The following is a 27,960-nucleotide window of genomic DNA, read 5'->3' on the forward strand; positions in this document are numbered from 1 at the left end:
CATTTTTTTTCACAACCCTTCCTCCACAGTAAGGTATTAAATAATCGAATCCATTCACAAATGGCTCTGCATCTGCTCTGGTGTCTTCTGCCATATCACTGCATATTATGCATGACTGAGATAAGTTTCCTTAACATTGTTATTTCGATAACCTGAAGCTGTTCTGTTACCTCTGGGCTCTCATCCTCTCCTATTATGCAGTGCAGCCCATAGTAAGTAAGAAGAAGTTCAATATCGGCTCCTTCCGCCATAGCCCCCACTTCCTCCACTTCTTCCAAGACCATATAGTTCCCTCTACCATATGGTCTTCCCATGTCCCTGCTACCACCAAAGTTTCCACTCTTCATTGGACCATAGTTAGAAGGTTGCTGGTTATAATTTCCAAAATCATTGTGATTTCCACTTCCATAATTTCCTCCTCCATAGTTATCATAACCACCTCCGAAGCCCCCACCCTGGTTGCCATATCAAGGTCCTGTTCCACCATATCCTCCCCTTCCTCTTCCATAACCAGGGCTACCTAAAAAAAAAATGCCACCTCCAGGTCCTCCACCATACCCATTATAGGCATCCCCAAATCCACGTCCATTTCCATATCCATCAGATTCCCCCCCACAAAGTTGCTTCCTGGTCCTGGTCCAAAATTGCCACTACCACCATGAGAATCCCCTAAACCAAAGTTTCCTCCACTTCCTCTCCTAGAACTTTGGACTTCCTGCATTTTTTAAAATTTATTCATTTATTTTATAAGTACACTGTAGCTGTTTTCAGACACACCAGAAGGAGGGCATCAGATCTCATTACAGATGGTTGTGAGCCACCATGTGGTTGCTGGGAATTGAATTCAGAACCTCTGGAAGAGCAACACAGTGCTCTTAACTGCTGAGTCATCTCTCCAGTCCCCGTCCTGCATTTCTTGTCTAGACAAGCATTTCTAACTTCTACATTGTGACCATTTATGGTATAACACTTTTGCAAGAAAATATTATCCACAGGATCATGGTCATCAAAAATAACAAGCCATCAGGGAAATGCAAATCAAAACAACCCTGAGATTCCACCTCACACCAGTCAGAATGGCTAAGATCAAAAATTCAGATGACAGCAGATGCTGGCAAGGATGTGGAGAAAGAGGAACACTCCTCCACTGTTGGTGGAGTTGTAAAGTGGTACAACCACTCTGGAAATCAGTCTGGCTGTTCCTCAGAAAATTGGACATAGTCCTACCTGAAGACCCAGTTATCCCACTTCTGGGCATATACCCCAGAGGTGCTATAACATACAACAAAGACACATGCACCACAATGTTCATAGCAGCCCTATTTATAATAGGCAGAAGCTGGAAAGAACCCAGATGTCCTTCAGTAGATGAATAGATACAAAAATTGTGGTATATTTACACAGTGGGGTACTACTCAGCTATTATAAACAATGACTTTATGAAATTCTTAAGAAAATGGATACATCTAGAGAATATCATCCTGAGTGAGGTAACCCAGTCACAAAAGAACAGTCATAATATGCAGTCACTGATAATTGATACTAGCCCCAGAAAGCTCTGAATACTCCAGAAAAACTCGCAGACCATATGAAGCTCAAGAATAACAAAGGCCAAATAGTAAAAGCCTCAGTCCTACTTAGGAAAAAAATAAGTGTATAGCACCCTCTCAGAGTATGGTATACCTAGACCTTAAATCATTAATAACTCAAGAGCTAAGAAGGTAGCCTTGTGGCAATTTTTGGTATTTAAAAATCATTATGTTTAATCTATACACACCATGAAAACTCTATTTCCATGTTCTGTTCTGTTCTACATGTACTTTATGCTTATGGTAACTAATGGGATTTCAATGCATGCTATCAAACCTCTAAAAGAATTAAGTACTGACAAAAATATATTCATATAGTGTTGTGCCAAAATGCCTTTTAAAAATCTATACATGTATCGCTCTTTTTTAAATAAAGTTGTAAGAAAAATAAGTTAATCACAAAGACTACTTACCGTACACCTCTACTTGAATTTACAGAGACAGAAAAATTGATTTGTTTATATTAAATATAAACATATTTATTAAATTTATATTAAATATATGTATATATTAAATGTTTGTGCCAATTTAAATTTTAATAGAAATATATTAAAATTACTGATAAATAGGTATATTTCATGGTATAGAAATTATATATCAATAAAGATGTTAAAATAGTAGATTATATTTAAGGTTTCTTTCTAAAATTACCATAGGCAAATTCATCATAGTTTACATTTTGCCAGCTAAAATTATATGCCTAACTCCATAATGACAGAACAAGGAAACTAACAGCAACAAAAATGATAAAGGACAATTTTGAATTTTAATATTTACATAAAAACTAAAGACTTTTAAAATATTAGTAAAAAGAATTATAGAATAATTATAAATGAGAAGGCATCTTTGAGGCCAACTATTTAAAGAACATTGTGCATGTAGGAGAATCTCAAGGTTGGGTAGATTGCTCAGAAGGTAAGAGTAACTATTCTCCAAGCATGAGCTCTAAGCTCAGCTCCCCAGCACATACTAGGTCAGCCAGCCTAACCCAAACAGCAAGCTCCTTGTCCAGTAAGGGACCATGTTTCAAAGGACTAAGGCAGAGAATTATAGAGGAAGACATATGATGTCTTGCTCTGGCCTCTGCATGTAGACGCAAAAGCACACCCTTCCCACATGCTCACATGCATGCACCATATCACAAATCCATATATTTGAGAAAATAAGAGTTAAAAATGAAACTCTCAGAGACAGTATTTCAAAAAAATAGTTGTTGCCATAAATAGCATAAGTTAAATTAAGTGGTTGAAAATTATGCTTAGCTATTCTCTTTCTTTTCACCCTCATTCATGCTACACAGATTACAGTCACCACTAGTAATACCAACTATAATAATATCCTATAGAAATCCGAGAACACATCTTATCATTTTTACATTTTAAAAATGCCCTGTTGTAAGGCCACAGCACTTATGATACTTACTGACTCAGCTTGGTAAGAAAGCACATGGAAGATGCCCTTCTCCACAGTGATCTTATACATGGCCAGGTTAGCCTCAGTGTAGCAGCCTTGCATTAATCTGACATATAATTTCTCCAGATTCTGAAAAATAAAAAACACAAGCATAAGACCTACCACAGATGTTACTAATAATTTCCACTGCTCAAAATCAGGAGTAACTTACAGCCATGGCAGCTTGAAAAAAATCATCAGCAATCTGAGGGTTTCCGTTGTCGAACCATTCTTTTCCTGTTTTCATATTCATCTAGAAAACAAAAGTTAAGAAATTATTTTAAAACTTCACACCTCTCCCTAATTGGTTGAAAGATAGTGGAGAACATATTTTTTCTATATATTGAGATATAATATACAGAGGGGAAAACAGCAATCAGCACTTTCTAGAGTTCTGCGCTCTGCTTTGAATTTCAAATTAAGAGAAGTGGTATTGAGAAAAGCAATAACAAAAAATTAATCTTTGTGCTCGTTAGTTTTAAATGTCACCCTGCCACAACCTAGAATCACCTGGGAAGAGAGTCTTAATGAGAAATTATCAAGGCCAGATTGGCCTGTAAATATGTTGTTAAGAGAGAGTCTATGGATTGTTAGCTGATACAGGAAGACCCAGCACACTTTGGATGCTGCCAGTCTCTAGGAAGGAGATCTTGTACTAGACAAAGCAGGAGAAAACTAGATGAGAGCAAGCAAGTAAGGATGTGCAAATTCCCTCTTTGGTCTTGACTGTAGACACAAGTAGACACAATGTGACTGCTTGAGTTCCTGCTTTGCCTTGCCTTCAACAATTGACTATGACCTGAAATTGTAAGCCAAATAAATCCTTTCTCATCTACATTGATTTTTGTCTGGCTATTTCATCAAAGCAACAAAAACAAAACTAGAACAATGCCTTAAAAATACATCTTCTAAAAAATACATCTTCTGAGAAAATATTTTTAATATTTTAGACATACATGAAGTTCTCAAAAAATTCCAATTATAATTATTATCTCAATATTTTTAAGGATTTCTTTTTAAGATTTATTTATTTATACTTACAGTATTATATACTCATGAATGCTTCCAAGTCTCAGTATAGATAGTTATGAGGCACCATGTAGTTGCTGGGAATTGAACTTAGGACCTCTGGAAGAGCAACCAGTGCTCTTAACCTCTGAGCCATTTCTCCAGCCCTATCCCAATATTTTTAATAGAATTTATATAGAGATAGAAAAGTCCTAAAAATTCAATACTTCACATAAGTGAAGAAATTTATAAGATAAACACCGGGCTATGAGTCAGCACACTTAAGTTCCAGTTTTTAATTCCATCTTTAAGATAGTCAATGATTGAATCATTATTAAATAGCCTTTGTCTGTCAGGACCTGAAGATGCTCTTAGTACTGTAATGGATTGGTAAGCAATAGCTGATGTAATATATACATAAATGCTGTGGACATAAACAAAGACTGAATAGAGATGAAAGAGAGAGCATATGGAACAGCCACCTCTTCTAGTTTAGATCCCCAGAAATGATAATGAAAAGTATGCTTCTAATTCATTAAACGTCCTAGAAATTAAGAGGCAATTTCAATGAACCAGGAATTAGGAAGAATCTCTAAAAACAGAAAATCAAATGAGATAAAAACTCATCATAAATGCACAAATATGGAAAATGTAGAAACACCCGTGTATGTGAAAAGCAGAAGCATCAAGTAATTAGTCTCCCTCCCAAAAGGTCTCTATCTTCCCTTGAGAAAATAGCAAAAATACAACTCTTGGGCTGAAAATAAATAGAGTTTCAGATACCTGACAACACAGTTCAGTGCAAAATATCTAGTCTTAATCCACCATCAGTTACCTGGTTCAAGTTACTGTAAATAGTGTGACTTAGTATTCAAAACAAGACTATCGAGAAACCTCAAATTAAACTAATGAGGAAAAACAAATGCAAAGTAAAGTTTTAATCTTCAAGAGGATGAGGAAACATTAAATGTATTGCTTACATTTTTAAAGATTTTCAAGCTTATCAGGAGTTCATAGTGAAACCCTCTCTCAAAAACTATTTTAAAGGTCTGGAGAGATGTCTCAGTGGTTAAGAGCACTGACTGCTCTTCTAGAGGTTCTGAGTTCAATTCCCAGCAACCACGTGGTAGATCACAACCATCCGTATTGGGATCAGATGCCTTCTTTTGGTGTGACTGAGGACAGCTACACTGTACTCATATATATAAAATAAATAAATCTTTAAAAAATATTTTAAAGATAACCATCAGGTTTTACATAAAATACTATAACAAAAATGGAGAAAAGATCAGAGAAGGTAATATAACAGGAAATAACTCCTTATATCTCATAATCCTAAATAAATAGATAACATAAAACTGATAAATCAAGAATTAATTGTTTTTAGTGTTGAGGTTTTTGATTTGGTTTTGTTTGCAGTGCTGGGGCTTGAATACAAAGCTTCATATGTATGTACTAAGCATCCATTCTACCATTAAGTTCAAGAATGAGTTATTAATATAGAAAAATTGATGATTCATAAAAATTCTATGTTGAAGCCCTCACTTCAAATGTATATTTGAACATAGGGCCTTTAAGAGATAATTATGTTAAAATGAGAGCCTGCCCAAAAATGAGAGATGGAAGCACACAGCCAAACATCAGACTGAGTGCAGGGACCCCAGTGGAGGAGTTAGGGGAAGGGCAGAAGGAGTTGAAGGTGTTTGCAACCCCATAGGAAGAATCACAGTATCAACCAACCAGAATCCCCAGACCTCCCAGGGACTAAACCTCTAACCAAAGAATACATACACATGGAGGGACCCATGGCTCCAGCTGCATATGTAACAGAGGATGGCCTTATCTGGTAACAATAGGAAGGGATCCCCTTGGTTCTGTGGAGACTTGATGACCCAGATTAGGTGAATGCTAGGGTGCTGAGGCAGGAGTAGATGGGTGGGTAGGGGAGCACCCTCATAGAAGCAGGGGTAGGGTATAAGGGGATTGTTGGGGAAGGAGCTGTGAAGGGGGATAACATTTGAAATGCAAATAAATAAAGTAACCAATAAAAATTTTAAAAGAAGAGTCTCTACACGGGCTGACAAGCAGTTTCACTGGGTAAAGGCCATTCAAGCCTTAGATTACACATAAGGATGGAAGAAGAGAACAGACTCCACAGTGTTTTCCTCTGATTTTCACGTGTGCTGTGACATGAATGCACATACATACATACACAATAATATTAATAATAATAATATTATTAAAATGTTATTTTTATATTAATTATTTTATTATTAATAAAATTGGTGAGAAAGAGCCTAATGAGATCTTAACTGGTATCCTTACAGTGGGGGATTTATATATACAAAGGTGAATAAGGAATGAATGACTGTACTGAGAGGAAAAGTCATGCAAGGTCCAAAGGGAGAAGGGGATAACTAGAAATCAAGAAAAAGAGACTTAGAAGAAATTAAGCATGCATACATACATCTTGATTGTGAACTGGGAAAAATTAATTAATTAAAAATTATTTAAGCCATGCAGCTTGTGATATTTTGTTATGGAAGTCCTAGAAAATCAATAAAGTGATAAGAGCATATGATTAAGGTAGGCTGGGCATGGTAGTGCATCTCAGCACTGGAGAGGTAGCAGCAGGCAAAACTCTGTCTGTTTGAGCCCAGTCTTGGTCTACATAGTGAGTTCCAAGACAACCAGAGCTACAAAGAATGATTATGTCTCAAACCACTCCTCCCAAAAAAGATATTCTGAAGTAACTCTGAAGATAAAAAGAGAAGTGGTTACAAGTAATGCCCTTAGAACTGGCAATGACAGCTGAAGAAGTAGCTCACTGGAGTTCTTACCTAGCATGTGGCAGGCCCAGAGTTCAACCTCTAGCACTGGGAGAAAAGTTAGCAAATATACACACAAAAACCAAGTCACTATGGCACCCAAAGGCCCATCAAGGTACTTCCAATTGAATATAATAATATATATTTAGTTGGTAATACATGGATACTTTTATTTGTTTTAATTTTATGCATATGGGTGCCTAGAAAGGCCAGAAGGGGCTATCAAGATACCCTGGTTGTAAGCTACCATGTGTGTTCTCGGAATCATACCCAGTCGTCTAAGAGAGCACCCAGGGTTGCTAACCACTGAGCAATATCTCTGGCCCACAAAGCTATTTTTAAAGTGAGAAATACCTAGACAAAACAGAAATAGATAATGCTATACACGGATATATTATTACATAGGTGAAAACTCAAATGGAGAGGAGTATATATGGAATCCAGTAAAGTGTAAGGGTGCATACCAGTAATCCTAGCACTTTGAAGACTCATGCAGAAGGATTACAAAGCCCAGGCTGAGCCACATAGTAAGATTTATCTAAAACAGGGGATATGTATGATTTTTTTCCATTTATTTAGATATATGGCTATCCCATTAAAACAATATTTTTACCAGTGGCACAATGCCTACACTCCCAATACTTGGAAAGCAAAACCAGGAAGATCACTGCAAATTCAAGACCATAGCTTACATTAATGAGTTTCAAGCCATCCAGGGCTACACAGTAAAACATTGTCTTGAAAGACTGAAAAAAACATACAAAACACAAAACAAACAGTACTGGGCATGAAGGCGTGTGAAATCCTAGCATTCCAGAGGGATTAGGAAGCGTGATATGAAGCTCCCAGAGAATCAATAAAAATGTTATGTTGTAAAAAAAAAAAAGAAATTAGATAAGATACTACAAATAAAGAAGACAATGAAAAGTAGAAAAATCTTCCATGCTCATGAATTGGCAGACTTGATAGTGTGAAAATTTCTATATTGTCAAAAGCACTCTTCAGATTGACCACAATCTCCATAAAATTTCTGATGATAATTTTCACTAAACTAAGGGGAAAAATCTAAAAATTCATGTGGAAACATAAAAGACCCCAAATAGACAAACCAATGCTACACAAAAAGTACAATGGTGTTCTACTTTGCTTTCTATTAGCATTATAAACACCTTGAGCAAAAGCAATATGGGGAGAAAAAGAGTTCCTTGTCACACTCCATCACTGAGGAAATTCTGTAAAGAAACCCAAAGGAGAAAACCTGGAAGCAGAAACTAAAACAGAGGCCAATGAGGAATGCTATTTAATGGCTTACTAAGCGTTTTTTTTTTTTTTTTTAAAAAAAAGATTTATTTATTTATTATACATAAGTACACTGTAGCTGTCTTCAGACACACCAGAGGAGGGCATCAGATCTCATTACAGATGGTTGTGAGCCACCATGTGGTTGCTGGGAATTGAACTCAGGACCTCTGGAAGAGCAGCCAGTGCTCCCAACCACTGTAACATCCAGCCCCAAGCTTTTTTTTTTCTCTTTTTTTTCCAAGCTTTTTTTCTTATACAACCCAGAACCATCGGCCCAGGAGTGCCACTACCCACAAGTAGATTCAGGCTGCCCACATCAATCATTAATCAAGGCAAGGCCCCAGTCTTGGCCATAGACAATATCATGGAGATATCCTCTCAATTAAGGTTCCCCCTTCCCAAATGACTCTAATTAGTGTCAACACGGCAAAAAGAAAACTAACCTGCACAATATCACAATACCTGACCTTTAATTATACTTCAGAAGCTAAAGGGATGCTCAGAGGGCAAAATGTTTCCTTTGCAAGCACAAGGACCCAAGTTCAGATCCCCAACATCCACATAAACACTAAGAATAACGATATACATCTGTAACCCCCGGCAATGGAAAAGCAGAGACGGGAGGATCCAAGGATGCTAGCTGGATAAGCTAATCTAGCCAGTCAGTGAATTAATTCCAGATTCAGTGAAAGACTGTTTCGAAAGCTAAGGTGAGAGAAGACACCCAACTCTACCTGTTGTTTCAACATGCACATACAAAGTGACTGCACACACAAACACACACACACATGCACACACACACACAAACACAATACTACAGAGCCACAGAGACAAAGACGTTATGGCACTGACACAAAGACAGACAGACATGCAGGGCAACAGAATAGAATAGAGGACCCAGAAATAAACACGCACAACTACAGCCACCTAACTTTTGAGAAAGGACAGCCAGCCTCTTCAACAAATGGTGCTATGGAAACTGGGTAACCACATACAAAATAATTAAATCAGACCCAGGTTTCTCACCAGTTCAAAATTGGAACCTGAAGGTGCTAGGGGAAAACACTTCAAATATGGTTACAGGTAATAACTTTCTTTTTAAAAAAATTCAATAGCACATAAAATGGCCCCAAGAACTGACAAATTGAATTAGTTGAAATTAAAAAGCTTCTGTAATGCAAGGGAATCATCGGCATGGTGAAAATATGAGCTACAGAAAAGGAGATAATCTTGGCCATACCTGAGAAAGGGGACTAATACCTAGGATACATAAAGAAATGATGGGGGCTAGTCAGATGGCTCAGAGATTAATAGCACTGGTGGCTCTTCTTGAGGTCCTGAGTTCAATTCCAGAAACCACATGGTGGCTTATAATCATCTATAATGAGATCTGGTGACCTCTTCTGGAATGCAGGTGTACATGCAGACAGAGCACTCATCTATAAATTAATATTTTAAAAAAAGAAAAGAAAAATCAAACACCAAAGAAATGTAGGCCAAACAGGCCAACTAGTTTTCAAAAGAAAAAATGCAAATGGCCAATAAATAGTTAAGAATGTTTTCACCATCCTTAGCCATTAGGAAAACACAAATTAATACTGCTCTGAGATTTCACCTTACCTTAGTCAGAATGGTTATTATTAAGAAAATGAGTGATAACAAATTCTGGCAAGAATGTGGGGGATGGAAAACCTTTATTCGCTAGTTGGGGATTATAAACTTGTGTAGCCACTATGAGAATCTGGAGATTTTTTGTTTAAAAAAAAAAAAAAAAACACATAAAAAAAAAAAAAATCTACCATCCTACCCAGCTATACTATTCCTGCAGTGTCTTGGGTTTTTTCTATTTCTGTGATTTAAAAGACCCTAATCAAAGCAACTTATAAAAGGAAGAATGTAACTGAGCTTACTGTTTAAGAAGGTTAGAGGCAGTGATAGCCAAACAAAAGCATGGTGGCAGGAAGAGCTGAAACCTCATACCTTGATCCGTGCAGGACACAGAGCAAGCACACTGGAAATGGTGTGAGCTTCTCAAGCCTCAAAGCTGCCCCCTAGTAACACACCTCCTCTCACAAGGCCACACTTTCTAACCCTTACCAAACAGTTTTACCAGATGGGGACCAAGTACCCAAACATATGAACCTAGGAACCATTCTCATTCAACCATCCACATGGGCAATAAACCCTAAATCAACATAACACAGAGCTATCTGACCATTCATGTTTTCTGCTGCATTATTATGAAAATGCTAATAAATAGAGCCAACCTCAATACAGATGAATGGATAATAAAAATGTGGCACACACAACAAAATTCTATTCAGCCACAAGAATATAAAAATCATGAAATTTTTAGTAGAACTAATCAAACTGGAAATTATTTGATACCCTGCATCACAAAATTAAATAATTTATTTAAACATATTATTTCTCTCAAATGACATATATGTATGTCTCCTTCCGTCTTTCTCTCCCTATCCAAACAAGGTCATAGTTGGAGAGGGAGAGTAAGGAATGAGAATCAACAAAAATAAAGTGTGTATGAGAATTCCCATGGTAAAAACCAATTACTATGTATACTGATCCATTTTTTAAAAAATATGTAAGATAATTCCAATGAAGCTGTTCAAACAAATGAGAAAATTCCACAAACGTCATATGGAAGCATAAAAGATCCTAAATAGCCAAAGCAATCCTAGGCAGAAAGAACAATGCTGAGGTATCAAAATACCTGAAGTAAAATTACAATACATAGCCACAGTACAAAAACAGCATTTTACTGGCACAAAACAGTCAAATAGATTAATAAAATAAAGAAAATCGAAATAAGTTTGCACATCTACACCAATCTAGTTTTTTGACAAAAGTACAGAAAAAAAAAACCCTGGGGTAGGGTGGGGGTGGCAGTTTCTTCATCAAATGGTGTTAGGAAAACTAGATATGCATACATAGATGACTAAAACTAGAGCTCATACAAAAAAAAAAATCAATTCAAAATGGATAAAAGATTTTAATGTAAGACCTGAAGAGCTGGAACTGCTAGAAGAAAATTATTATAAGATATAAGCTCTGGCAAGGGCATTCTGCATAGGACTCCTAAATTAACACAGAATATAATCCCAAAAACTGACAAATGAAGTTCCACAAAACTAAAATGCTTTTGCACAACAAAGGAAACTATAAAATGAAAACAGACTACAAACTGGAAGAGAAAATTTTTACCATCTATATATCTGATAAAGGATTGATATTTAGAATCTGCAAAAAAGGCCAAGTAAGGTATGACTGTGCACACCTATAATCTCAGTAGAGAAAGGTTATCAATGCAAGTTCAAGGCCAAACTGATATATTGTTAGTCCCAGCTAGCCCAGACTACCTAGTAAGACCTGGCCATAGAAGAAGGGAAGGAAGGAAGGAAGGAAGGAAGGAAGGAAGGAAGGAAGGAAGGAAGGAAGGAAGGAAGGAAGGAAGGAAGGAAGGAAGGAAAGAAAAGACAGAAAGAACTGAACAGAAAATTCTCAAAAAATAGAATTGGCCAATAAATATATGAAAAAATGTTCAACATCATTATCTATCAGGAATCTAAAAATCAAAACCACATTAATATTCTATCTTACCCCAATCAGTATGTATGTATATATATATATATATATATATATATACACTAACAGAAAACTGAATAAAAGTTTTAAAATTAAAAAAAAATAGTAGAGTGGCCATGAATTGGCTATTCTATTTAGTGATAAATAAATGGAGGAAGTGTGGGACTGTCTTAACTGATTTTTCTTTATGCTTGATCTTCATTGCTTTAGTGCTTTAGTGTTGGATCCAAACGCCTATAGATGTGCTTGAAAATTACTCATCAGCTGGTGGTGCTATTAGAAATTTCAGTGAGTCAGAACTGGCTAGAAGTCATGCATTGAGAATAAGTCCTTAGGGCTACCTTGTCTTTGTAATATTACTTCCATTTTGAGGGGCAAATATTGGGACACAGTCTTGATATACACCTCCATGATCAGCTTGGTATTGACTGTATAGTTTGAAATGGCCTCTAACTTTTCTCAATTCTCCTGCCTCAGACCCCAGAAATTCTGAGATTATAGACATGTGCCACTATGCCTGCCTTCCTTTATGCCTTTTCTTTGCTTTCTGGCTAACACGATATGAAATGATCTGCTTTACCACATGCGTTATGCCGTGACAGATTGATATCTCTGAAACCTTGAGCCAAAATATACCCTTCCTTCATGTTGTCATATCAGAGTATTTTGTCACGGCAATTAGAAAGCCAGCGAAAATAGTAAGCTACAAAATGCTGTCTCACGTAATCAAAACAAATCAATCAACTAATCCTGAACTTACATTGCTGAATGAAACTTTCATGAGAAAAGTCTTTTTTTTTTTTTTTGTTTTCTGAGACAGACTAATATAAAAATCTATATATAGCCCAAGTTGACTTCAAATTTGAGATCCTCCTGCCTTAGTTTCCTAAGTACTGCAATTACAAGTCTGTGCCTAGAAAGAAATTACCGTACCTGGTCTAGAAAAAAATCCATCAAATTGGAGGTGGAAAAATGTATAAAAGAATTGATAAATATAGAATTATACTTCAATATTTCCTTCATTGAAGCATTCTATTAAATACAGTACTTATAAGAACTACAACTATACTATCTATAATAATAAAAAAGAAACATAGATAACACTAAAGGTTCTTCCAGTTTTATACTAAGTTCAATTATTTTCATAGAATTAACTACTATGTCATTTAATCTTATTTCATTTCTTCAATTAAATAAGGCTTACCAAAATCTGCCTTTGAATAGCTTCTTCTGAAGAAACTGAGATTCCATGCATACATACCAGCTTGCAAGCGATATAACACACTGCAAAAGAGTAATTAGGTATACATCAAATATAAATCACCAATTTTTTCTATATATAAAGGAATCAATAATTAAAGCTAAGCCAGATTTACTATTTATAAAAAGAAGTTGTGGGTTTTTTGTTTTTTTTTGCGAAGTTTTGCTGTGGGTTTTGTTTAGTCTGAGTTTTGTTGTTGTTTTTTGAAACAGGATCTCATGTGGGCCAGACTGGCCTCAAATTTACTATGTAACTGAGTCTAGCTTTGAACTCCTGAACCTCCAGCCTTCAACTCCTCAGTGATAGAATTGACATGGACCATCACATCCAGAACAGATTTTTTCTTTAAAATACTTTTCATACAATGTATTTTGATCATGTTCTTTCTCCTCCCAACTCCTCCCAGATTTTTCCCACTTCCCTACCCACCCAATTTCATGTTCACTCGCTATCTCTCTCTTTCTCTCTCAAAAAGGAAAATCAAAACAAATCAAAAACCCAGTAAGACAAAAAAATACCAAAACAAAACAAAAAGCACACAAAAACACATGGAATTGTTTTGTGTTACATCCAGCATATTTTTTAAACAACTCACATAGTAAGTGAGTGCTCTAGCACAGAGCTACCTCCTAGGCCCCAAACAGGAATTTTAAAAGACTGTCTAAATAATCACTTTTTCCAAAAGTAAAAACCCTGAAGTTTATCAAATAAATTGCTTGTTTACTAATTCTAGTCAAATACATTTAATTATATATAATATTTATAATTCTAATATTTGAATTTCTATAAGAGTTAAATCCTAAATCTTCACTGAGAATATCTGATTTCCAATAATGCTCCTGAATCATGCTGACAAAATAATCCTCAGCAGAGCTGCAACCTATAGTTTATTCATCAGCTAACAAATTTCTGGATATCAGGGTAGTTTGTTTTCTTCTAAAATCTGAAACTTTCTGAATATTTTCATAGATAACATAAAAGTCCTTGAAATATAATGAATAAAATACAGGTGCCTTTATTATCCAGCCAACTGTCACTGAAAATAGGAAAGTAGGCATAACTGTAACTTGTTCACATCTGTATTCTGCCTTCTTGTAAAACATATGCAAGTTTTTAAAAATGATTTTACTGAACTAGTTACCTTTTCCTTTTTTATTAGATATTCTCTGTATTTACATTTCAAATGTTATCCCCTCTTCCCCACTCCCATCCCACCTCCCCCTCCACTTGTACCTTTTTCTTTTGAGACAGTCTCATACAGCCCAGGCTGGCCTCAAATTAAGGAATCAAGGATGACCTTGAACTTCTGATCTTCCTTAGTACTCAGATTACAGGCATGCCTAATCATGCCTAACTTATGTAGTGCTAGAGATCGAACACAGGATTTCACATATTCTGAACAAGTCCTCTTCCAGCTCAATTCTATAACCAGTCAGCTTTACACTAGATGTAAGTAATCATTCCACCCAGGCTGGTACTATTTCTAATAAGTGTTCTACCATAAAAGAAATACTTCCCAAATAAAATTATAGAATGACTGAAGTACTTAAGATTTTTATTACTTATCATTAAATGTAAAAGTCTAACTCTTAACAAAGTTATTTCTTCTGATAAATACTTCAGTGAAATAATTTCTAATTGTATATTTACATTGATTTGAATTTCCAGTTTTGAACTGTTTCCTTTCTTTTTGTTAATGTTTATTAATTGCTTAGTTATTTTCAAGAGCCCTGATAGTTCAATTGTTCCCCCTCTTAAAGTTATCTTCAGTCCCGTCTCCAAATTTTCTTCTATTCTACCTTCAAACATAAAGCTGGTGGTACACACCAGTCCCAGCACTCAGAAAGTAGAGGTGGATCTCTGTGAGTTCAAGGTCAGCCTGTTTCCATAGTGAGTTCCAGGACAGCCTGCATGTATGTCTGTGTACCACAAATATGCCTGGTGACCACAGAGGCAAAGTGTCAGATCTCCTAAAATTGGAGTTAAAGATGATTGAGAATGACTATGTGGGCACTATAAATTGAACCCGAGTCTTCTAGAAGAGCAAGTTCAAAGCCATCCTGTGACACAGACCAAGGCTGAGGTCAGCCTAGGTTATATAACAAGCCCCTATCTTAAAAATAACTAAAAAAACTAACAGCAAAAATGAGAACTGGTAAATTCAATATGTTGAAAGAAATCCTAGGGCCAAAGACCCCCTTCATTACTATATCCCTCATATTTAAAAATTAATGCCTTTATTATCACAGAATTCATATCTGTAGTGTTTCTCTGATAGATAAATTCTTACTCTTCTTTCCTCAAAGCTATAGAAATTAAGATGCCTGGAGCAACAATAACCATACTTAGCTTAAGGCAAGAGAACTATTCTCTAAATAAAATAACGGAGGGGTTAACTCATAAATAAGGATATTCTTAATTATATCAGTTACTAGCTACCTTATCTGAAATTGTTTAACTTCATTTATATTCACAAACATAACCAGTATATTCTACTTGCTGTATACAAAAAAGTAATTCACCTTTACAAAATCAAGTAGAGTTCTTTACTTCAATGTGTTCTTTATAATTAAAGAGTAACTCTTATGAATACATTTTCCATCACTATCCTTGTTCAAAAACAGTAACTGTCAACAGTACAGTAGGCCTTAATCATTTTACCTAAATAAACTAAATATTTACTAAACACTAAAGCACCTAAAATATGTTTGTCTTCGGTTTTATCTTTGTTTGTTGGTTGTTTGGTTTGTTTGTTTTACTGTTCTCATTTTTTCATTCTTACAAGTAGAAATAAATCTATAGTTTCTATTGGTAATTTACAATTATGCTTATTGGCTAGCCTCAGGAAGAAATGATTCTTTAATTTTTTTTTTTTTAAATCAGGGGGCGAAAGAGATGGCTTCGAAGTTAGAAATACTGACTGGTTCCATAGGACCTGAGTTCAATTCCCAGCACCCACATAATGGCTCACAACCATCTGTAACTTATGTATGTGGTAAGCAGGTATGTATGCAAGCAAAACATCAAAACACATAAAATAAAAATGTAAAAATCTGAATGCCTCACATGGCAATGTATTTCATTCTAATATTAGCAGAAAGGAGAAGCAACTATTTGAAAGTCCTTAGGAATCTGGACAATTTTGACCTTGTCTTCCCACTGACCCAAGTTCTTCCACATTTTCTCCAGATTTTATCTTCCCATCTTTTGAACAGCCTTGTTCATCTCCAGACTATCTTGCAGTGGTACTTTAACATTTGTATTAACAAAGGGATACCTCTTAAAGAATCACGAACACTGGAAAACAATTAACTTAGGAAAACAATCTATTTGGTTGTCACTTACTATCCCTATGTAAGAACTTGTTGAAACAGTCAAACTTTAAGAGCATTACCCAATGGCTAGTAAGAATATCTTTCATAGTGGGTCACAAAATGTATACATACGTTTAGCTGCCTGGTTTTTCTTCACAGACAGTTCTATTCTCTTAGTAACTGCCCAGTTCCACAGGTTCACTGCAATTTCTTCAATCTAGACAAAGGGAAACATTTGTTTAGCCAGTTAAGATACTCAATACCCAGAGTTCCCCAGAAAACTGGACGTAGTACTACCTGAAGACCCAGCTATTCCACTTCTGGGCATATACCCAAAAGATACTCCAATATACAACAAAGATACATGCACCACAATGTTCATAGCAGCCTTATTTATAATAGCCAGAAGCTGGAAAGAACCCAGATGTCCTTCAACAGAGGAATGGATACAGAAATTGAGGCACATTTACACAATGAAGTAATGTATTACTCAGCTATTAAAAACAATGAATTCAGGAAATTCTTAGAAAAATGTATGCACCTAGAAAATATCATCCTGAGTGAGGTAACCCAATCACAAAAGAATACACATGGTATGTACTCACTGATAAGTGGATATTAGCCCAAATGCTTGAAATACCCAAGATACAATTCACAGACCACATGAAGCTCAAGAAGAAGGAATACCAAATTGTGGTTGCTTCAGTCCTTAGAAGGGGAAACAAAATACTCACAGGAGGACATACAGGGACAAAGAGTGGAGCAGAGGCTGAAGGAAAGGCCATCCAGAGACTGCCCTACCTGGGGATTCATCCCGTTTATGCAGCCACAAAACCCAGACACTATTGCAGATGCTAAGAAGTACATGCTGACAGGAGCCCAATATACCTGTCTCCTGAGAGGCTCTGCCAGACCATGACAAATACAGAGGTGGATGCTCACAGCCAACCATTGGACTGATAATGGGGTCTCTAACTGAGGAGTCTGAGAAAGGACTGAAGAAGCTGAAGGGGTTTGCAACCTCATAAGAACAACAACAATATCAACCAACTAGATACCACCCCAGAGCTCCCAAAGAATAAACCACCAACCAAAGACTACACATGGACAGACCCATGGCTCCAGCCACATAGATAGCAGAGGATGGCCTTATCGGACATCAATGGGAGGAGAGGCTCTTGGTCCTGTGAAGGGTTGATGCCCAAGTGGAGAATAGGAGGGCAGGGAGGTGGGAGGAAGTAGGTGAGTGAGTGAGTGGGTGGGTGGGTAGAGAAACACTCTCACAGAAGCAGGGGAGTGGGGATAGGATGGGGGATTGTGGAGGAGAAACCAGGAAAGGGGATAACATTTGAAATGTAAGTAAAGAAAACATCCAATTTAAAAAAGGTACTCACCACCTTCAATTATATATGTTTTCTAATATGTTGTGTATATATTGTGTATATATATGTTGTGTATATATATATATATATATATATATATATATATATATATATATATATATATATATATATATATATTCTGATATATTGGTATTGTGGCTCATTTCCTGACCCTCCAAATATAACCTCAATCCACTTCTCCTCGCAGAAAACTTACCATTTCTTAGGAGGAATTATCTTGCCCTCTGAACATAATTTGTGTATTCCCATTTATGTATCTTTATTCATTTGGTTTACTTTAACCTGAATTATACCTCTTTCCTTTGTCTTCATGTAAATAAAACCTATGCTAGGCTTACTAGAAACATCCATGAAACTTTTGGCAATCACTACAGTTCCATGACATCTCCTCTCTCCTTTTTGTCACAGCTTTGGCAGTTCAAGGAGGTCAAACCCAAGGTTACATGAATGTTAAGCAAGCACTCCACCACGAAACCACCCCCGACTCTTTCTTCTTTTAATTTTTATATTCACTGCCACACAATTTAGCAATTAATTATAAAACTGTGCATCATTTCCTCTGATTTGGTTTAGCTTAGTTTGAGGAGTTTGGGAGCAGGGCACAGAAGAGTTAAGTCTCACTGTGTAGCCCTAGCTGGTCTGGCACTCTGGATATGGATCAGTTTGGCTTAGAAATTCATCTGTCTCTGCCTCATGTGTGATGGAAGTATAGGCATGCAACATTACCCCTGACACGGTGATTCCCCCATACAGGCAAGCTTCTAAAACTAAACTACAACCAAAGCTTATTTTTAAGTAGTTTTAGTTCTTATCCTTGTTCCCCAAATGGGCTTCTTGGTAGAAAACATCAAGTCTTATAGAGCATATTTAACATAATACATGCAAAAATATTAAATAAATAATATATGGTTAAATAATAGGATTCATCATTTTATTGTGTTTCATTCTGGAAACCAAGGGACAAAGTTTCTAAATGTTCCTCTAAAGTTTATCTTTCTATAAGGAAGAATCTAGTTAACTGAATAAAAAGTTAACCAAGACTACAGTGTCTCAAGAAAAAAAATGAAGACTGAAGATAATATGTATAAATGGCAGCTGGAGAGACAGCTCAGCAGTTAAGAGCACTGTCTGCTCTTCCAAAGGACCAGGGTTCAATTCCCAGCACTCACATGGCAGCTCACAACTACCTGTAACTCCAGTTCCAAGGGTTCAGACACCCTCACATAGACAAACACAAAAGAAAATTATCAATGTACAGAAAGTAAAAATAAATCATTTTTAAAATAGTTGTACATGGAATTAGGTTGAGGGGGTGCTATAGCATAGTGGTAGTATGCTTCCCTAAATTCAATCCCCAGTTCTGATCCCCAATTCTGAAAAATTGGGGGAAAATTTTGGTTTGGTTCCTGGCAAATAACCTTTGAAGGCAGTAACTGAGCCTGGATAGAACTACTGCCTGAGATCAATATAACACTGCCTTGATTTAAATCTCCTAAGGTGTGATGGTGAGTAATGAAAGACGCTACATATCATTACCTTATGACAAACATATTGATAGTAACTGACTAAAGGCAATAAGTAAAACACACCTACAATAAATCAGTGATGGTGTAAGTTTTTATCCCATACTATGAATGGAAGCCATATGTATGTATATACTAGACAAGAGTATACTAGACAAGATATATACCATAAAACTATATCCCCAGGTCTATGTTTTTCTAAGTGTTTTTTCTCCAGTACCTTCTTTCTCATTTACACCTCTACCCTTTTTTCTGATGTTTGAGATTCCATTTAGACAGATAATTTAGCATAAGTACCATTTCACTTTCCTATTCTGGGACAAATTCTCATGCCCACCTCCATCCCTCTCAAATAGTATAATCGCTGACTGAATGATGACTTTCACATAAATTCTATCTGATTTATATCACCAACAACATGTAAAGTTAATATTTGACTCCAAATTTTAAGAGAAAATATAAACATTCCCATTAAATTATCTTTCTTTTTTAATTCTTCTCTTATACATATTACATCCTGAGTGTAGCTTCCTTTCCCTTCTCTCCTCCTAGTCCCTTCCCCTAACACCTCCCCTCTCTCCCAGATCCACTCCCCTTCCTTTCCCTTCAGAAAAGATCAGGCCTCCCAGGGATCTCAACCAAACAAGTTATGATAAAACTAGACACAAACCCTTATATTACAGATAAACTAGGCAACCCAGTAGGAGGAAAGAGTTCCCTAAAACAGGCAAAAAAGTTAGAGACAGCCCCTACTCCCACTTTTAGAACTCCCTCAAGAAGACCAAGCTACAAAACCACAACACATATGGAGAGAACCTAGGTTACACTCATGCAGACTTCCTGATTTTCAGTTCAGTTCCCTATGAGCTCCTATGGGCCCAGAGTAGTTGATTCTGTGGGCTTTCTTGTGGTATCCTTAACTCCTCTGGCTTCCTCCCCATCTTCTGAAGGATTCCCTAAGCTCCATCTAATGTTTGACTGTGGGTCTCTGCATTTGAAGCCTCTCTGATGATCATTATGCTAGGCTCCTTAAAGACCTGTCTTTTGGCATTTTGGAAAGCAATTTGGCAATGCATAAAATTAGCCAAAATTGTTCATATATTTTGCCTAGTAATTGCTCTTCTGAGACCTATTCTAAGAAAATAATACAAGTGGGAAATAATCTTTGTACTTAATAATGTTCCTTTTATTACTATGAAAGAGAAAAACGTGAAACAATATAGTCAATAATAAAGAAATGCAAAAATAAATTATAATAAATTCCCTTGAAGGGATATGATTCAGCCATTTTAAAATAGTCACAGCGGGTGAGATGGCTCAGTAGGTAAAGGTAAAGGAACTTCTCATATAAGCCTAACAACTTGACTCCAATCCCCGGAACTCGTGTGTGTGTGTGTGTGTGTGTGTGTGTGTGTGTACATGCGTGTGTGTAGGGGGCACATATGCTATGCCATATGGAGATCAGATGACAATTTTGTGAAGCCACACACAACACATGATAAATTTTAAAAATAAAATTAGTGGCCGCTAGCATGGTGCTACATGCCTTTGATCCCAGCAGTTGGAAGGTAATTTGGGAAGGACTCCATGCATGAGATCAGGTCCCGGACTTCACAGATGCTAACCAAACCCTATACCACTAATCTATGGCCCCAGACCCCAACTTTTCTTTCTGAAAAATATTATAATAAAGTGGTGGAGAAAGAGAAGAAATTGCTTTACAATAAAAAATTTAAAAATGGGCTGGAGAGATGGCTCAGTGGTTAAGAGCACCAACTGCTCTTCCAGAGGTCCTGAGTTCAATTCCCAGCAACCATATGGTGGCTCACAACCATCTGTAATGTGATCTGGTGTGTCTGAAGACAGCTGCAGTGTACTCATATACATAAATAAATAATTTTAAAAAATAAAATAAAATAAAAAAATAAAATTCTTTACATGTGCAGCATAATGATAGCTATGTAAAATTTAAATGTAGTAGTAACTAAAGGAAATAAACATACTTATACTAGTCGATGATATTTAATTTTTATCTTTCCCCATTTTATTAGAAAGTACAAAATTTTTATTAGAAAGTAAATTATAATCATAAATACTTGAAAGGTACAATATGCATAAATTTTAACACATATATTAAATCCCTAAATGTTTGTCTGATTTTCTTTTTGTTCTGTATAAATGTAATATAATAAACATAGCTCTGGATCAGGGGTTAAAAGCACTTATTCTTGTAGAGGACCCAGACTCAGTTCCCAGCACCCACAGGATGGAATATACCAACCCATAATGCCAGTTCCAGTGCATCTAGCACTTCTCCTGGCCTCTACAGGCACCAGGTATACATGCAGGCAAAAATACTCATACACATAAAATAAGTAAATCTTTCCAAAATAATAAATATGTCCAGTATTTGCATAAAGATTACACTTTCTAGAAGTAATATTTAAGGTATTTCTAAAACCAAGTGAACTTTCTTAAAAAATAGAACCAGACTGTTCAATTTTATTATATATGTATATTTGTATATTTATGATGGATGAGAGAGAACATGTGAGGCAATCAGAAAATTTGTGAATTGCTCATGTCTAAAGGAAATATAGAGACAAAGTGTGGAACAGAGACTGAAGAAAATGCCATCCGGAGACTGTCCTACCTGGGGATCCATCCCACATGCAGACACCAAACCCAGACACTATTGCTGATGCCAAGAAGTGCTTGCTGACAGGAGCCTGATATAGCTGTCTCCTGAGAGGTTCTGCCAGAGCATGACAAATACAGATGCAAATGTTCGAGGCCAACCATTGGACTGACCACAAGGACCCCAATGGAGGAGTCAGAGGACTGAAGGAGCTGAAGGGACCTTATTTGGCATCAATGGGAGGGGAGGCCCTTGGTTCAGTGAAGGCTTGATGCCCCAATGTAGAGGAATGCTAGAGAGGTGAGGCAGGAGTGGGTTGGTGGATGGGTAGGTGGGTGGGGGAGCACCCTCACAGAAGCAGAGTAAGGAGAGATGGGATAGGGAGTTTGCAGAGGGAAAGTCAGGAAAGAGGATAACATTTGAAATGTAAATAAATAAAATATCCAACTTTTAAAAAGAAGATAATTTGTGGGTCCCAGGGATCAAACTCAGGTCATCAGGCCACGGGTTTACCTACTGAGCCATCTTGATACCCCAAGACCAGACTCTTGATATTGAACCTTATAATAACCTTTTACTAACAATTAAGCACAAGTAAAGGTTATCATTTTTAAAGACTTACAGACTAAGTAATATGCTATAAGACATTATAACTAATGAACAAGTTCAGCAAGGTTACAAGAAGATCCATATATAAAATGTAGTGAATGGTAGGCTGAGAGTCAGCTCACTGACAGACTGTTTGCCAGGTATGCACAAGGCCCAGGTTCAATTCCCAGCAAAAGAAAACTCACGGAAGAAAAGAAAGAAAAATCTCAACTTAATTTCTATGCAACAATTAATAGTCTGAAATTTAAATTGCTATATTTCCAAAAACATTATTAAGACTAAAGTATTCAGGAATAAAACTATCAAAATAAGTTTAAAATTGAAACTAAAGAGATAAAAGTAAGAAATGAAAGATGACCTAATGAGCAGGAAAGCACCATTTTATAGGTCAAAAAAGTTATTAAGATAAAAATGTTCACTAAACTGACCTATAAATTTGTTTATGTTTATAATATACACATACATATAGATATATATATATCTATAGCATATATATACTTCATATGAGTGCTTTGTCTGCATATACACCAGAAGAGAGTAATAGATCTCATTATGGAACAGTTATAAGCCACTGTGTGGAAATTTAACTCAGGACCTCTAGAAGAACAGAAAAACCATCTCTCCAGCCCCTGACCTATAAATTCAACTGCAGTCTTGATCAAAGTTCTATCTGCCATCTTTGCACAAACTGATGAGATAAATATAGAATACATATGAGAATTCACATTTCTGGCTAGTCTTGCCCAGTCGGCGAGCTCCAGGTTCAGTTTGAGACCCTGTCTCAAAAAATAAATAAGTAAATAAGGTGGGGGACTGGAGAGAAGTTCAGTGGTTAAGAGCAGATATTGCAGGAGTCCTGAGTACAGCCCCAGGCTGTACTGATACATCTGGCTTCTATAGGCACCTGTATTCAAATGCCAAACCCACATGCAGACACATACCTGCACATACTTAAAATAAATCTTTAAAACAAACATCACCTAAATTATCACAAACAAAATTATATTTTTACCAACCTGAGTATTCTGTATTTCAGTCAGAGACTCCCTGTTGAAATTTGATATGTTCATGAAGAATTTGTCAATCATTTCATGTAGTCTCCATGAATTGCCAGTTATGATGAGGGTTTTAATAATTTCTGAAATAACAATGAATAGTAAGTGTGCTATGAACTTATTGCAATTGGTTAAAATTAGCAAAGCACTATCAAATTTGTTCCTAGATCTTTGACCAAATAAATACAGCATTAAATAAAAACCGAAAATAAAATTTCTTTTAGCTAAAGAGAGAATACAATTACCACTAGGATTCACTTGAACTTGATGATCACTACTCATTCTCAGAAAGTAAAACATATTGACTCCACAAAGACTAATGTTATTAAACATAAAGTTAAAACTACTACAAAACAAATGTTAGCGATGCCTCCCAAGTTAAAAAAGCATATAGAAAATCAAGGAGAGTAGATATATATCCTGTAAAACTGAAATGTTTATTATTACTTGCAAGCATTAGTCAACCATTAATTCATGCTGGATCTGAAGTATTAGCCTTGCTTTGTAAGGAAAAGAAATGACATGTCCAATTAGAGACAACATTGTCCAGTTATTGAATCTGTATAAATGATGTCACTATTTTCTAAAAAATCTGAGCACCAGATCCTCCATATAGCCATATCTTACTAGGCCATGGAATTCATTAAAGCAAAAAAAAAAAACCAAAAACAAAAAAAAAGCAAAACAAAAAAACAACATGATGCAGACTCAAACTGATTTTTCTCATATTATCAAAATTGAGAAATTTTTCCAACCTAGTATAACACAGTTTCCATAAGGTTCATCTTTTCCTTTCCTTCTGATTATCATACAGAATGTAAAATGTTATTATATTTATATTTATTCATAAAATACTATAAAGCATCTCCTAACAGTGCTAATAAGGTATATTCTATAGGGTGTGTGTGTATACAGTTGGGAGTCAGAGCCTCATACATGTTATACAAGTACTATAACACTTAACCATACTTCAAACTTCAACAAATAGATCTTTAATCTGCTACAATTACGATTTTTCACCTAAATGTTAGAAAATAGATTCAAATAAAGGCTTCACAAAGCAAACTATGTTCAAATATTTTTATAGCACATGGAAACTATAGTATCTCCTTGTGATGGCTAGTTTTATGTCAACTTGAAATACTACCTGAAAAGAAGGAACCTCAGTTGAAAAAAAAATGCCTCTACAAGATCTGGGTGTATGGCATTTCCTTAATTAGTGATTAATGGGGAGCCCTTTGTGGGTGGTGCCATCCCTGGGCCTGTGCTCCTGGGTTCTATAAGAAAGCAGTCTGAGCAAGCCATAATGAATAAGCCATAAAGGGTTCCTCTCCATGGCTTCTGCCTCAGCTTCTGCCTCTGGGTACCTGCACTGTTCCTGTCCTGACTTCATTGATGATCAGAGATAAGGAAATGTAAACCTAATAAACCTCTTCCTCCTCAACCTGATTTTGGTCATGTTTCATCACAGTAATAGTAACTTCTAACTAGGACACCACTGGATAAGCAGAAATATTAAAGAAAATATGTCACACCTACATTTAACACTATAGGTGATAAGATATATTTGAAAAACTAAACCTGTATCTTTTCTACTTCCTATAACTTATTTAATATAAAGATTCATATGAAATAACTTTTCATATGACAATAATAATTTCAAAATAATTATGATCCTTTCAAACTACATTTTCAGTGTCAAGCAGTGGAACAACTTAATTGAAGCCAGAAGAGGCAATGGCATACTGCAGTCCTTTAGTATAAAACGCAGTCAGAAAAGCTGGGAAGGGAGTAGATGTCACATAGCTGAATAAGGGTTACACTAGAAAGGGGAAATTTACTACTAAAAGAAGCTCACAGAAGTGCTTCTAAATGCAATCTTCCCAAGATATGAAGACAACATGTCACATTACAGTCAGATCAAGCAAAATCAAACACTGGAAACAAAAACAAAATGATTTAAACAAAACTATCAGAATAAAGTATAATTTATAGCATGATTTCAGTCTATCTAATTTTAAACATTCCTGCTAGCTAAAACTCTGGCATCATTCTATTGTGGTGACCCTGTTAACTTGCATCAATTAATGCTAATTAGGTAGACAAGATTCTAAACACAGTATAATAGAAAATAAACATTTTCCCTGTCTTTGAAGAAAGAAATTTCTATTATGACATGGAAAAATCTACAAAAAGGCCTGTCCATGCGCCCCACCCCAGGCAACCTCAGTGACCTCCACTGGCTCAACCAGTCAGTCAAAAGCCAAAGCTGCTCGGAGGTCTATCATGATCAGTTCAAGATTCTGTTTCATGTCACAATGGTTACATTCAACTACTTTAGGGAGAAAAAAGAACAAAAAGTGAGATGTGATGGCTCACACCTGTAATCTAAGTACTTAGGAAGCCAGCCTATACTAAACAGTGAGACCCTCCTCTCAAAAAGGATGGTAGTGGGGAGAAGTGGATATGCTTCAGACTCAAGGTTTTATCAGATGCATTCTCATTTAATTTTTTAATCCACTCTATACTATATGGAAACATCATTTTGTAAAATAGGTTCAACTTGCAGCACCGAAAAACGTGGAAACAGTATAAAACAGTAATAGAGCACCTCAGCAGTAGAGTACTTAACCTAGTAAAATCAAAGTGACTTCAAAAAATGAAGTAATTTCTTAAGAGACATAAACAGAAAATAACTGTGGGACAAGTGACAAACTAAGAAAACCATAGGAAAAAATACACACAAAGAAGGGAAACACACACACACTACCACCACCACAAACAACAAAATAACAGGAATCAACAGTCATTGGTAATTAATATATCTCAATATCAATGGACTCAATTTCCCAATAAAAAGACACAGGCTAACAAACAGGATCCAGAAAAAAATAAAACCATAACAGCAGTGGAGGTGCTGTTTGTTTCTGAGACAGGGTTTCTCACTGTTTAGCTTTGGCTAGCTTAGGACCTGCTATATAGACCGAGCTAGGCTCACAGAGATCTGCCTGCCTCTGCCACCCAAGTGCTGGGAATTAACCATCTATTACAGAAAACCTAACACCTTCTTCTGACCTCTGTGGGCACCAGGCACACAGGTAGTGCACAGACAGACATGCAGTCAAAATACCATTACATAAAAATAAGTGAATCTTTTTTTAATTAATCTCATCTATTTCTTTACACTGTTTAATGTATCTACTAGACTACTTTAAATTAAATACGTAGCTCATTAATTTCTACTAGACAGCACTGGTATTGAGTACAACTATATTCAAGATTTTTTTATACATTTTTGGCAGCTTCATTATATATCCTAAGTGGGCCTCAAATTCACTATGTAGTTCAGGATACCCTTAAACTCACAATCCTCCTGTGTTAGCCTCTGGGAGTGTTGAGATTACAGGTATACACCACCACACCCAGCTTTATTTTCTGAAGACTTTATAGAATAAACAATCATAAATATATCAGTAAAAAATATAAACTTGGATATTACAATAAATCCCAAGGACATTTATTTAACAAACTAAAGAAGCTAAAAATCCAAAAAAAAAAAAAAAAAAAGGAAAATAAGAATTTGCCTCCAAACTAACCATAAGAAAAGGTATTATGTGAAGCCTGACGATGCTGTTTGCTTATTCCAGTCATGGTCTCATTCTATGGCCTCAAACTAGCCTCCTACCTTACAGGAATTGTGTGTGTGTGTGTGTGTGTGTGTGTGTGTGTGTGTGTGTGTGAATACACATGTATAGCATGTCTTCCAGAATTAGTTCTCTCCTTTCACCCTATGGGTCTCAGGGATCAACTCAGGTCATCAGGCTTGGTGGCAAGCATCGTTACTGGCTAAACCATCTCACCTGACCTTACAGTGATTTTTTTTAAAACAATAAATAAATTTTAAATTTTTTAAAGCTAAACTTCTTTATAGCCCTGAGATTGAATGGCTTGTGGATGACTGCAGTTTTCTGAAAAGAAAAATCATTTTACAAACAGAACATACAGTGCTTAGTTGCCTTGATACTATAGAAACAAATGTACTCCCCTTCCTCAAACCCCTGCCCTAGAGGCAAGTTAACTGCCCTTATTCAGGCCTTCCAATTAGGACAAGATAAGATCTTAACCAACCACATTGTCACCAAGAATAAGTTTATAGTATTACCTGCCCATCTGTTTACAACAACTTTTTAAATGTACTTTTAACACAGTATTTTATCAGGTTAAACAGTATAATTCTGCATCTCCTAAAATTCCTAGGAAGAGCTACAGATTGTGACCAGAAAATAAGTTGTGGATTGTGAATTTTGTTTCCTTACAGTAGCTCCTAATAGGTCCCAAACATTATTTCTGGTGCATAAATGAGAACAAATGGAGC

The 27,960-nt window shown here is 36.1% G+C and overlaps 1 protein-coding gene and 1 pseudogene across 2 annotated transcripts in view; both read right to left on the reverse strand.

Moving 5' to 3' along the window:
* The window catches only part of TEX11 (testis expressed 11), a gene marked incomplete at both ends in the record, with an annotated part of 185,322 nt that extends 158,086 nt beyond the window's left edge, over positions 1 to 27,236 (reverse strand). The window contains 6 exons of the mRNA XM_080910083.1: positions 3,012 to 3,131; positions 3,214 to 3,294; positions 12,987 to 13,066; positions 16,490 to 16,574; positions 23,547 to 23,668; positions 27,182 to 27,236. Of these exons, the coding sequence (XP_080766209.1) occupies positions 3,012 to 3,131; positions 3,214 to 3,294; positions 12,987 to 13,066; positions 16,490 to 16,574; positions 23,547 to 23,668; positions 27,182 to 27,236 (543 nt within the window). The remainder of the gene's footprint in view (positions 1 to 3,011; positions 3,132 to 3,213; positions 3,295 to 12,986; positions 13,067 to 16,489; positions 16,575 to 23,546; positions 23,669 to 27,181) is intronic.
* On the reverse strand, positions 229 to 1,011 carry LOC308415784 (heterogeneous nuclear ribonucleoproteins A2/B1-like; annotated as a pseudogene). The gene is made up of 2 exons: positions 908 to 1,011; positions 229 to 715 (listed from the first exon to the last, which is right to left on the reverse strand). The product of its transcript is annotated as a heterogeneous nuclear ribonucleoproteins A2/B1-like (transcript).
* Positions 27,237 to 27,960: the final 724 nt, after the last annotated feature.

This window comes from Micromys minutus (assembly GCF_963924665.1).
Source record: "Micromys minutus genome assembly, chromosome: X".
Lineage (NCBI taxonomy): Eukaryota > Metazoa > Chordata > Mammalia > Rodentia > Muridae > Micromys > Micromys minutus.